General features: G+C 34.2%; 1 protein-coding gene across 1 annotated transcript in view; it reads right to left on the reverse strand.

Annotated features, from left to right (window-relative positions):
• Positions 1–14,266, reverse strand: part of LOC149418046 (lachesin-like) — a 126,505-nt gene that overhangs the window by 14,138 nt on the left and 98,101 nt on the right. Inside the window, exons 5-6 of the mRNA XM_089639305.1 lie at positions 5,926–6,057; positions 5,127–5,246 (exon numbers count right to left, since the gene is read on the reverse strand). Coding sequence (XP_089495431.1) covers positions 5,127–5,246; positions 5,926–6,057 — 252 coding nt within the window. The remainder of the gene's footprint in view (positions 1–5,126; positions 5,247–5,925; positions 6,058–14,266) is intronic.

Raw genomic sequence — 14,266 nt, forward strand, 5'->3', positions numbered from 1 at the left:
TTTCCAAAACCAGTTCAAATTTTGAAAATGACACTTAAATTCAAAACAAATCAAATTTCTAGTATTAATTGAACCGGAGTTACAGAAAATATATTTTCCTTGCAATCTTTTGTAAATCAAATACTTTTTTTGATACTCTGTGTAAGCAGTGGGTTTTGGTATCAATTGACATTAACAGTAGTTAGCCCTGGGTAGAATTTAGCTAGATGATTTGTGTTTGTTTAGACATTTTGACCATCATTCATATCAATAAAATCATTTGGCCTTTTAGAATTCAACTACCGTCCATTATCCACCCCTTGACCTAAAAAAATTACCTGAAAAATATCACACAAACACTTCCGCAGTCATTATTATAAGTATTATTTTCAACCCTTCCTCGTGGGTCCCCGAGGGTCCCGGCCACCCTGATTTACCGCCAAGATCCCATCTCCTCGCCGGGATCTTAGGGGATGATCCCGCACTAATCTGGATTAAGATGGCAGCAGGAGCAATAGCTATCCCCGGCCAAGGATACTGGGGCTAGAGAATCTAGAGATGCCGGGAGACCAGGAGAAAAAAAAACACAGGATTTCCAGATTAAAAATGCTATGACGTCTCGGATACTGTTGGGGATAAGGGCTTTACCGTTTTATATTTTAAGGGGTAAATATATTATATTTTAGCATGACTTAACTATAATCTTCATATTAACATAAAGAGATAAGGCGCGCAAAGGGGTGAGCAGATTAGATGAGTAACCTTTTATAAGAGTGTGAGTTTTGCTGTACGGAATAAGTGAGACACTATAAATTTAAAAAAAAAGGTAAATTAAAGTGAGAACCGCACACGAGACATTTATAATGTCTTAAGCTGGACACACACAAACGAGCCATTTGGAACGCCGCGTCGCACAGAGCAATTATCATGGACGTTACCATCGAGTGAGCAACTTGAACATATGAACTAAAATCATATTAATAAAAATAAAAGAATATTTCTCTGATGGTTTGTGAATAATGTTTATGTCTCTATTGTTTATATCTCTATTATGATTTGATTTATATCTACAACCTCTCTCCATGGCTATAAATTTATTATTTTGTAAATTTTCGTTTTATATAATTTTGTTTTGTATACATTTTTTAATTCATATTCGTTTATCTCAAATTTAAACAACTTATTCCATATTATGCTGTCCTAGTTAAAGTCACAAGAAGAAAATCCATAATTGGTTTTATTTTACTATATAATACTTATGTACAAACTTATTAAATATAAACTGTCGATTTTCCGAAAATAAATGAATAAATAAATAAATAAATACGTAGGTACATAAAACAGGTTATTTTTTACAAATGTTTATTGAAATTCAAGTAGTAAGAAATAATATAGTGGATAAATAAAATGGGTAGGTATTTTTTCTATCATTCAGGACAAAATCACCTCTTCTTGAAGAGGTTTTACTTACAACTCGAGGTCTGAATTCTAACTGAACGGATTTTGGCTCGGAACCTCATAGACAAAGTGATGCCGGCAAGCCATCAGAGCAAGGATTTGCCACACAAGCGAACCGAGCCATGTATTTTTGCTCGGCTCGGTGAATTTTGGATTCGCCGAATATTAAGCGGAGGCTGCCAAGCCACCGCGACCCATTTTAGTGTCTCTACACGATGAGCTTAGGCTCGGCGTAGGGCCACTTGGCCTCTTGGCTCTGCCGTGTGCGTCCAGCTTAATAGATTTATAATATTAATATCATAATTATAGTATCAAAACACTGAAAATATTCCATGACAATATAATCAAAAATATTACCGGTAATACCTGCTTAGTTAGTAAATTTGATATCTAAACGAAGTTGGATTGAAATAAAGTGCGTACTTTAAAATTAATTCATTTAAATGAAACGTAAAGTGTTTTATACAAGATATTGTAATCATAATTTATTTTTTTCACAATTGAAGAAACAATAATCTAAGAAAAATACTTAGTAGAAACTTCTTCTAACACAGCTAACTTATTTTGTGGCACCATTTTAATTGAAATTAATAAAATTGTTTATGTCTATTATTTCTCTATTGACACCATTGTCTATGTCTATTATTAATAATTACTATTATTAAAACCCTGTAAGCCATTAGTAATAAATCGTGTAAGTGTATGTTATTAGTTATAAGTCTAAGTTATTTATTGTTTTTGTGTTTAATTCGTAGAACTCCATTTAATTTTTTATAAATTTAATTTAGATTAAATTTGATAATATTATTATTAAGTTCTGCAAGTGTTTTAGTGTTTTTTTACTAAAACACTTGCAGAACTTAATAATAATATTATCAAATTTAATCTAAATTAAATTTATTAAAAAAAAAAAAAAAAAAAAAAAAAGTCTAAGTGATAGGGTAAAGGTATCACTTTTATGCATAAAATAAGTTGTAAAGCGCCCTTGAGGTGATTATCTCACGAAAACTGCGCTATAGATACGACCCAATCATTATTATAAGCAATAAATATCTTTGAATATAAACAAATGCCGTTTCAAAAGATTAACGATTAAACTAAGTAAATTGCAGAATGGTAAAAAACATGATGAATTGATCGTCAATAAGAAGAAGCTACGAAATAAGGAAAAGCGTGGAGACACGCTTCTATAAGACGAAGCGTGGAGTCCTCGCAGCAGATAATTTGAACTGAAGCAGACTACAAAATAAAACCATGACATCCAGTGAAACTTCACAACCCTCGATTAATAATCGCAGACATGGTCCGGAAAGAAAGGCGGTATTTGCTGGATTTAGAAACTTGAAAGTTTGATAGTGATTTGTTGTGTTGACAGTGAATCTTTTCGTATTACATGCTTTAGACCATCCAAGGTACACCATATTATATGTTGAATGAAAGTAGAAATGGCAGAGGTTTTTTTACCACAAGAATCCCAACTGCTCCCAACCCTCTGAAGCCATTGAAAATATGGCATCCCCGATTGGGGAACGTTGTGAGGTTGTAGGCGGTGAAGAGGAGAAGGAGATGAAGTATAGGAAGCTGGAGAATAACCTGGCTATTTTTATCTGGTCACCACAACGGCTAAATTAAAGATTTAGAAAGGTGGTCTTTCTAATTCTCAAATATACTATTTATCTTGAAACAACACAAATTAATAAAATATAATTTACATGAGAAAAATAATTAACATCCATTATTTGTAAAGCTCATATCTGTTTAGTTATGTCATACAATCTCGTTGAAACTGTTTCACGCAGAAACAGAAACATTAATAATAATGACATTCGTATCGTCAAACACATTAATCCGTGCAATAACCTCCAGTATAAAACCTAAAATCTTAAATTTTACGGAGAGAAGCACACGCGTCGCTCTTTGCTTTATATCCCTTATACGTTTATTTCAATCAAAAGGCGAAATAAACAATAACGAGACCCATAAAGTCGCTTGGATTTCGCTCGCGTACAAACGTGGAGATTATTCGAGTCGCCGAAGCGCGGCGGAAACACTCGAACAATTACGAACCCGTGTTCAATGGGATAGATTAATTAGCAGATATCATCAACAGAGATATCTCTTAACTGTATCTGCTCGCCTGGCATTCCGGAGCTGGGAACGAATAAGCCCCTCCATTCTACCCATTAAACTTGCCTAATTCTTCTTTATCCAAAGCATCTGTGTCTTTGGCTATTATGATTTGTTGTCGGTCGTTGGTTGCTGGCCATTTTAACAGACCACTATTGTCATGGGATGATTGGAAATCATACAAAGAGTAACATCGTCCTTACGAACGAAAATAATTTTTTGTTAAAACATCCCACAGTAAACTTTCTTTTATATAATCAATTGGATGAACAAACCATTCTTTCGAATTTTTGGTCATGTTTGTTTTTAATGATCATCAACATTTGAGATGGTTTTAAGAAAAATGAGAAACAATTGATTGATTTAATTATGCCATATTTACTCCTTTATTACTCCTTGAGTAAATCAGGCCTCCAAAAAGTTGGGCGTCTTGTACAGGGCTAGGAGATTCTTCAACAGTGACCAGCTGCTGACCCTGTACAAGTCTCAAGTCCGCCCAACTATTGAATTTGGGAGCCACTTTTGGGCTGGTGCCCCAAAATACTTGATAAACCTGCTTGAGTCTGTGCAAAGGAGAGCGATCCGTCTGATTGACAATCCGTTGTTAACAGACCGATTGCCTTCTCTGATGCATAGACGCAATGTAGGCATGCTGTGTCTGTTCTACAGGTATTTCAATGGAGCCTGCTCCAAGGAGCTAGCAGCATTGATTCCTGATGCACCGGTGCACGTGCGCGAAACTCGACGGACACGAACTGAACACCCGTTCACGGTTGACGTTGGCTTCATGAGAACGGGCCGTTTTTACGACTCGTTTTTGTGTAAGTCGGCTCGTATGTGGAACGAGCTACCGGCATCTGTTTTTCCTCCCTCCTATAATCCGAGCCTCTTCAAGGCCCGCATTAACAAATCCCTTCCTACAGCCCCTACCTTACTCCGCCTCACAACGCCGCCCAACCGGGTGGTGACATAGTTCCCCTGTCTGTGCACTGCACAGGCAGGGACACTCTTGTGAGGTGTCACTTAAAAAAAAAAAAAAAAAATGCCATGGATTAAGAAATTAATATTTTCAAATTCATTCTGTGCTTTTTCGTGGTTATGAAGATGATATAACTTGCACAGTATGTAAATACCCCATGGGTTATGATGAGACATGTAACAGTTAATAGATAAACACTACAATTCCATTAATAAGATTTATTATATATTTGGCTGCCTTCGAGAATCAGAAAATACTGAATAATGGTCTAACTTAAACGACCAAATCGACAATACTTTAGACTTAAGCATATATTTATAGTTCGAAACAGCTTTTGAAGCAGATGAAAAGCACACGACAAGAATTCCACCATCCGGGTCAATTGGATTAAGACATTCCCTCAATGGGAAAATACGGATTAGTAAAAAGGATTTCAAAGACAAGGCAAAATGTAGGTGTTATCTGGCTTTTTGCTTCTAGTGACCAGTAACCAAAACTAAACAAAAGTCCATTTCAAGCAAAGTTCAATTTACGAATAGAAGACTCTCACTGAGACCATAATATTACCCAATTTATCCCTTACCTGAATCTCTGAACCAGGAGTTCATGGCCTTGGGGGAGGCTTCCACGTAGCACTGAAGGGTAGCGTCTGTTTCCACCGGGGCGGAGACCAGTTGGGCGGGAACTCGGATCAGGGGGTGGACTGAGGAGAGAAAACGAGTATTAATAACGTCATCAGACAGTAATTTATAGGCACTTTGATGGCATATTTGTTTAGAGTAGCCCACGCAAGAAGAAAAAAATAACACTTATATCGTAATATCGTGAGAAAAGTATTAGTAGACATTTGGAACACTTGTGATTCCTTTATTACTACGTACTTGTCATATCCATGACTTTGTGCCAATGTTTTGCAATTGATTTTTACGCAAAAAGAAAGAGATGCACAAGAATTTGTTGGGTTTTCATTTACAATAGTCCCGCATACGACATCACGAGAAGCAATAAATTGCAAACATTTATTCGGTGTTCACATTGAAAACTCATAACTCATTTTGAGATATCGAAAAATTAATATATGGTGAATTATTGGTTCAACGGGAAAGAAAGTGGACAAACCGTTTAATGTTCACTTTGAAACATACTATATATATGACCATCAAACGATTACAAAATTAAAATGGCCAAATGATTGCAAAATCTGGATGCCTACTTAATTTTTTTTCTTATATCATAACATACACTCTAACTAATTCTGTCGAATTTATAAATTTTTCGAAGAAAATTTCTTCTGAAAGCTTATCACTTTGTGATGGCATTATTTATAATATTAAAACACAAATAACTATATTTAATTTAGTACTTATAGATATAGAACTTACAGACAACTTTTACGTCGAACCGCTTGCTGACAGTGGGCGGGACTCCGTTGCTGGCGATACACTGGTAAGCTCCCATGTCTGACCTCTGTACGTGCTCCAGGGTCAGGGATTCGCCCAGGAAGGATGTTAGAACTGCCGAGAAGACAAAATAAGCCATATTAGCGAAGGTTACGAACATATTTTTTTTTTGTAGAAAAGGCCTAGGCCTTAGGGATGGTGTCATAGCCCTTCAATTTAGGAAACACTTGCTTTTTTATAATAACAATAGGATCTTGTTTCCTAAATCTTTTACCTCTTTTATCTATCTGTATAAGTAAATAAATAATGTTTCTGTTTTCGGAGCGCCGCACAGTGGTTGAAGTTTGAGCGCTGGCGGGACGTTGCCCCCAGATTGACATGTTCCCGAAATGATATTTTTTAAATGATGATTTCTCAAATAACCACTGACACTAAAAATATCAATAAAAATTTCACCCGAAATCTAATTACACTATAATGGGTCGCAGAACAGAGATGTGCGGGGCGCGCATGTACGGTGCGCGTACGTAAGTTGTGGTATTTACTTTTATTTGAAGGTTTGCGGATTCAAGTTGTTTATGTACCTTAATATTTATTTTAACTAGTATTATAAATTTATTTTTTTAAATAATATAAAATATTTTTAAAGGAATGTGCTTTATCAAACTAGAATCAAAACTTGCATTTTTCTTAATAATTACGTATGTTGTTTTGGTTCAAAGTGAACAATTTTTTCCAAACTTTTTTTTACGAGTTATCGCGACCATTTTGGGAGAAAATTATTTGTTTTATTTATTTTGTACATGGAAAACAAATTGTATCCATTAAGATCCATTTACTCATGCAATATCATTTTTAAGGCATGATTTTTTTTCTCTTATTTATGAACTCGTTTATATTCAAGAAAGATCAGTTTAATATTAAATTTTGTATTGCTATCAATAACAAGTTTATTTTTTAAGAACTGTAATCAAAAAAATATACTAGGTACATATATTATGGAAAGCCAATAAAACATATTTTTCGATAAATAGCAGACGGATTTTTCGATTAAATATAAAGAACTTTTCAAAAGAGTACAATTAAGTAACACATAATTTATATTGCTTATTCACTACTTTTATTTTTCTATTAATAATTTTTTTTTATGATTTTTTCACTCACTAGATTTATTTACAGTTCAGAAAGCCGCGCATTCTTGTGACGATTCGCAATAAATAGCTAGAGTATTTCGATCAGCCATGTGTAACACGGTTTGTAAATAATATATTACTGATGCCGTGATGGGTGTTGTAATGTATTTTTTCATTCCTTAACTACAATTAATATATTTATTTTCTATTGTTTTATCTGTCTTTGAAGTATTTTAATCTCTAGTATGCAATACCTAGCGAAGAAGTTTTTTTTTAAATGTCAAAGCATCAACAACATTTCAGTTAACAAAAAATAAGTAGCATATCATTTTAACACTGCAAAACAACAATGCATCACAAAATGGTTGAACGCCGAGAGCGGCGTTGCGCCAAATCTTTCAAATCCGCCACTGTGCGCCGCGCCGCGTCTTTTGTATTATTTTTTAATTTTTTTTTTTTATATTAACCTCGTGTCATCTTTTGAGATGCTGTGTGGATGATCTTTTTTAAGGAAATGAAGGAGAGGACGTTCTGTAATGGTACAAGGTATGAGGCTTGGGTAATCGTAGCTGTAATATCGTAATTTGTTTTTTTAATATTGGTAATGTTGGTCAGTACATTGTAATTTTTAATTTTAGTAAAAATAGTAATACGCAATGTTATATATATAATTTTTTTATAGTTCTATTACAAAATACAAAAACATATTCATAAATATCTCATGATAAGTACAGTTTTGGCCGCTTTCCGTTAACACATACAAATTTTACGCGTTATTTTTTTTATGAAACCTAGAAACATGAGATAACACGATGAAATGTAAGATAATTTACTGGCTAAAGGACAGTAAACAGTTTATACGTTTCCTTATCTTTGAAACTGAACGTCCGGTTTTTTTTGTATATGTGTTGGCACCCTAGTTGTTATAAAATCAAATATTTCTTTTGTTAAAAAATATGCTTTACAAAAAAGGTTAAATAAATAAATTGAATTGAAACAAATATGGCATGTTTGTGAGAAACAGAATCCACGTCAACGTCATGGACAATTCATATGTCACTCAGTTATAAAAAGCAACAATGGTCTAATCCTCTCTGGCCTTTGAACTAGACAGCATTTTTCAAAAGGTTTTTTACAGGTTTTCATTTAGATTTGGGGTTAAAACATATTACAAGGCTATAAATACCGTTGTTAGAATTAGCCTTGATAAATTGCTCGATTGTGAAAATGTTCCATTTTTTTTTTAATATACTTATTTACACTTCATAATACGCAATTATACATTGGAACAATTTATAGGCGTAAAATTTCCACAAATTATTAAAAACCATTTTGTGTTTTTTTTTTTATGAAATGGCTTAAATACGACTACTGCTTAGACTATTTTTATGATGTGTCTGAATTTTTTAATGGCTGGAGCTTAGTTTTATAAACATTATTATTCAAATTATAGGTTACAACTTTGATAAAGGTCAAATTATTATTAGAATGGTAGGTTACAACTTTGATAAACGTCAAATTATTATTATTAGAATGATACGTTGCAACTTTGATAAACGTAATATTATTATTTTTTAAATGATAGGTTACAACCTTTGTAAACGTCATATTATTATTGGAATGATAGGTTACAACTTTGATAACATTATATTATTATACGAATGATAGGTCACAACTTTGATAAACGTCATATTATTATTAGAATGATAGGTTACAACTTTGATAAACGTCATATTATTATTAAAATGATAGGTTGCAACTTTGATAAACGTCATCATATTATTGTAATGATAGGTTACAATTGTGATAAACGTCATATTATTAATTGATGGCGTTTTTATATGCTACAAATTGCTTACTAGCTCACCGCACTTGCCTCAGTTTTATGGTTTTTTGAACCTTAAAAGATGCCCCTAGCAGACTAAAATATATATAACTAGCTAAGGAAAAATTGTATTTTAAAATTATTCTAGCTTGTCATGTCTTCACTTGGTAATATTTATTTATTTATTTATTTATTTATTTATTTACGGACAAATAGTCCATTAACAACATATTAATTACACGAATAAGTTTTATAAACAGAGATGACAGTGAAAGGAGAGCATATATAAATGAGGAGCGAAGACAATAACAATGACAATAATAATATAAAAGTAAGAATGGGAGATAATAATAAGTCAAAGCATGAAGATGGTTCAAAGGGCATTAGAAATTAGACATTGCGTATTGACTGTCGAAAGTCATTTAGGCATATACCACAAAATTCAATGCTTTGACTTGACAGTGAGTTGACAAGTCTCGACATTCTGGACAAAGGAGAATGGTATCCATAATTGGTAGAATGTTGATTGACGAACAGCAATTCATTATTTCGGAGTCTACGGGAAGGGATGTTGAATTGGATAAGTTGCAACAAAGCAGGTGAGTCTGTAATACCATTGATAATCTTGAATATGCAAATCAGATCAGTGTCCCTTCTACGTTTCTCCAAAGAAGAAATGTTTAAAATTTGTTCAACTTCATCATATGAGTACTCTCCTCTTTCAAGACCCAACCTCCAAGCGATTCCTCGTAGGAAGCGATGTTGTACGGATTCTATGTGACAGATGTGGACAGCATAGAAAGGAGACCAAATAACACTAGCGTATTCAAGGTGAGGGCGAACTAACGAGCAGTAAAGAGTTTTAAGGGTACTTATATGTTTAAAGTCAGAGGTTATTCTATGAACGAAGCCAAGTAGTTTAAGTGATTTGTTAACAATGTTGTTAATGTGCTCACGGAAAGAAAGTTTGCAGTCTAGAGTGACCCCAAGATCCTTGATAGATGTTACAGTAGATAAACAAACATTGTTTAATTTATAATCAAACTGAATAGGTTTTTTGGTTCTATAAAAGGACAAAATTTTACATTTATCAACATTAAGTTCCATGCAGTTTATTTTGCACCAATTATTAAACGAGTCAATATCACGTTGAAAATGTAAGCAGTCAAGGTAGGATTTAATTATCTGAAGAATCTTATTATCATCCGCAAAAAGCCAGAAGCGTGTATGAGAAAAAACTTTGGTGATATCGTTAATAAAAAGGTTGAAGAGAAGCGGGGCCAAATGAGCTCCTTGGGGAACGCCGGACGTTACGTCAATGTTAAAGGATTCAAAGTTGTTTATTTTAACCCTTTGTTTTCTATCGCTCAAGTAAGAGCGAAAGAATGATAACAACGGGTTTCTAATGCCTATAGCATAAAGTTTGGCCATGAGAATCGAGTGATTTACTTTATCAAAGGCTTTGGAGAAATCAGTATAGAGTACGTCAACCTGAGTGTTGTCTTCCAAGGCTTTAACAATGGTATTTGTAAAGGACAATAAATTAGTTGTTGTAGATTTCGCCGATCTAAATCCATGCTGTTCATCAATCAGAACATTTTTGAATATAGGAGTGATTTTCTTTGTAATTATCGACTCAAATATTTTTGGAATACAAGATATAATTGATATTGGTCTGTAATTTTCAATGTTTGACTTGTTCCCGGACTTAAAAATGGGTCGAATATATGAAATTTTCCATGAATCAGCAAATGTTCCAGATGAGAGTGATAAGTTGTACAACATACAAATTGGGTTAGATAATGAATATTTACATTCTTTTAGCAAGATTTCTGGAATGCCATCAGGTCCGGTACTTTTTTTGTTAGAAAGTTTACTTAAAGATTGGTAAACCTCTACAAGTGAGATTTGGCAATCATTCAAGTCAATGTTGTAGTCATAGTTGAGTGGAGGGATGTTGCATGAGGCACCAGAATATACAGAGGAGAAGTGTTTAGCAAAAAGGTTGGCGATGTCAAGACCGTTAGTAGCATGAGTTTCATTATAGTGCATACTAGAAGGAAGATCATTATCAGTACGCTTTTGCGCAACAAATTGCCAAAATTGTTTAGGGTTTTGCAGTAATTTTGACTCAGTAACTTCTACATAAGATTTATAGCATTTGGCTGATTCGATTTTGGACAGTTCCCTTAAATGAGAAAATTTTCGATACAAGTTTAAGTTGCCAGTGTCTTTAAATAGCTTATGAGTTTTCTTTTTTTCAATTATTAACTGTTTGAGTTTTGAGCTAAACCAATTTGGAAACTTGGGTTGATAGTAACATCCCTTAGGAACAAACAAATCTATAGCGCGTGAGACGCATTCATTAAATTTAAATACAGCGTCATTAATATCAGATTTTAAAAATAGTACTGACCAATTAATCTGGGAAAGAAATTTGTTCATATTAGAGTAGTCACCATTAAGATATTTGTAGTGATAAGAGGCACTTGGTTTCAAAGAATCTAATTGGAAGAAATTAGTGATGTTAATAGAGAGAGGTGGATGATATTTATCTATAGGTAACAAAGAGACATCAGCTTCACTTACTATGATATTTGGTATGCTAGAAAAAATTAAATCTAGGCAAGAACCTAGATAGTTAGTGACTGGATTTATTTGAAACAGATTCAAGTAGGCAAAAAAATTTACAATTTCAGTAGCTTGTGGGGAAAGATTACTAGTAGGAGTTTTGACACCTTGGTTGTCGTTCAGCCACAATATTTTAGGTAAATTATAATCGCCACAAATAAATAAGGAATCAGCGTTTCTAGAAACATGTTCAGTTGAAGCAGTATGTGACTTATAGACTTCTATCGAAGAGGATGGAGGAATGTAAACACAACCGAGTACAAGTTTTTTGTTACCTAATAGAACACATAGAAACAATTGATCAGACACATTGTTAGATGACTCTAGAATATAGCAATGGTATTTCTTGTTTACACATATCATCACTCCACCACCTTTACATTTCGCAGAAGAAGTAGAACGGTCACTACGAAAAATGTTATAGTCAAAAAATCCCAACTCAGCAGATGAGATATTATCGGAGAGCCATGTTTCAGTAAAAAATATAAAGTCATATTGACACACACTGACGTTACAGCGAATGGTGTTCAGTTTTGTGTTTAGGCCACGAACATTTTGGTAGTACATTGAGTAGGAATTATTCACAGAACGATTGATCAGGTTCAACCTAAAAAATTAATCCGAGAGAGTTCACGTCTTTCAGCAGCCTGGCGGGCGGGGCAGTCCTGAGCTCCAGTATTGTGAGAAGCCGGTTTCCTGAAGAAGGTGCAGGTGGCGCATACTGATAAATTTCACCTTATTGGGGCAGGCATCACGGTTGTGGCCAACTTTGGCACAGTGGGGACAGGTAGGTAAGTCAGTTTGGCACTTTGAAGCTGTGTGACCATATAATTGACAGTGGCCACACTTTAAACTATCTACCCAGTCTCTTACTCGGTGTAGTTGCCAGTCTATGGCAAGTTTAGTTCGCGATATTAAAGAGTGACGCACAGATGGAGGGATTCTAAAAATGTGGATGCAGTTTCCAGTGCGAGGGCCAGATTTATGGGAAAAAGACATGATCAATTTTAAGTTCTCCAAAGATAGACCAGTGTCGATGGAAGATTGAAGATGAACGGCACTTATAATTTCCTTTGCCGAAATGTCTTGAGGGAGGTTGTGGATGGCGATGCGAGGGAGGCGATTTGGGGCAATGGTTGCTTTTAATCCCGCTTCGTTAAGCGCCGGAGCGTTCGCGAGTTTATCTGCCTCAGCAGAAGTGCTGGGGTGTATTAACACCCCACCATTTTTTAGTTCTCGCATTCCAGTGACTCGGATGCCCAGTTTACTGGGATTGATAGCATTTTTCAGCGATTTTAGGGTCGACTCGGAATTGTCTGTTGACTGGTGAATTATAACCGAAGGTCTGGCAGGTCCTGGAGGAGCATTATTTCTGGTTATAGGTGGCAGTTGGGGAAAATTTTCCAGTTCAGCTCTCGATTGATGCTCTACAGTTGAGATTTGAACACGATTGTTTATCTTCCTTAAAATTCTATTTTCACCGGAAATTTCAGCCATTTTTGCCGCCATTTCGCTAATTACACCTAATATAGTTATAGTCTTTGGATTCAATTTACTCATTTGTTCTTTGCTCAGTTTCGTTGTAGCATCATTAATACAGTTTTGCATCTGTTTTACCGCTTCCGTAGCTTTGGATATGTATATCTGGGGATCCATCTTGAGTTTTGATTGTAAATAAGAATTTACGAAAAATTTATTTATCACAGCTTGAATCACCGTCTACTTCAAAAAGTGTCTATGGTTAACTCAACTGTCAAAATCACTTTTAGAACTTGAAATTCACGTAGATTATTAAGATAGCGAAAAACTAATTTACGCAGGAGAATAAACGAATATTTCTCCACAAAATGATGTATCACATATATAAGATATCACTCTTTTACTGCACTTTTTCACGTAAGAAGAACAGCTAACATTAAGTAAATGTGCTTAGAAGTATTGTTGTTGAGAGAATGTTTATTTTATATTTAAAAATGTCAAATAAAATGTCACAGTTACGATTTTTAAAATTCACTGTGCTGTGTTGTTTTATTTACAAGAAAGTCTCATATTATTACTTTTATTATCGTGAAAAACGCTTATGTAATAGGAAAATTTCATAAAACTCGAGAATTTATAACATCAGAGAGAAAAAAAAATATTTCTCTGAATATAAGTTTTTATCCTGGAGAAACTCTGTAGGATAGATATAAAATTTTGGTAAGACGGTAAAATTTACAAAAACATCTTTTACAAAAAACAAGTAAGTTATTGCGATAATAGTGTCTGCCGGCGTACGGCGGACGATTGGCATTTTACCTTGGCATTCCAAGGTGAAGTCGTATATTAAATTTTCACAATTTACCTATCTACTAAGAATGATTTCATAAAGTATGTTTTCTATATGGCAGATTTAATTAATGGCATTCTACTTAGTAAAGCGTTTAAATTAATTTATTACAGTTATTTTTATTTATGGATTTTAATGCAAAATCTTATTATTACATTTTTGGTGTTTATTGTTTACAGGCCAGGGTATCTAGCCCTGCAGATCAATTAACCCTATATCTTTACTCTATTTATGAAATACGTCATCTATGCTCAGTTAGCGATATTTGCGAGCACGGTCAGAATATGATTTTGACAGAAGTTAGATAAAGGCCGCTGCTTTTAGCGCGGCCTCTATGGTGTCAGATAAGCTCTCAATATACACAACATTTTGGAAAATGTCGTTTGTCGATCAAAATAACTGGCT

The sequence above is a fragment of the Hesperophylax consimilis genome, chromosome 14 (genome assembly GCF_061612785.1).
Source record: "Hesperophylax consimilis isolate HC1 chromosome 14, BYU_Hcon_1.0, whole genome shotgun sequence".
Classification (NCBI taxonomy): domain Eukaryota; kingdom Metazoa; phylum Arthropoda; class Insecta; order Trichoptera; family Limnephilidae; genus Hesperophylax; species Hesperophylax consimilis.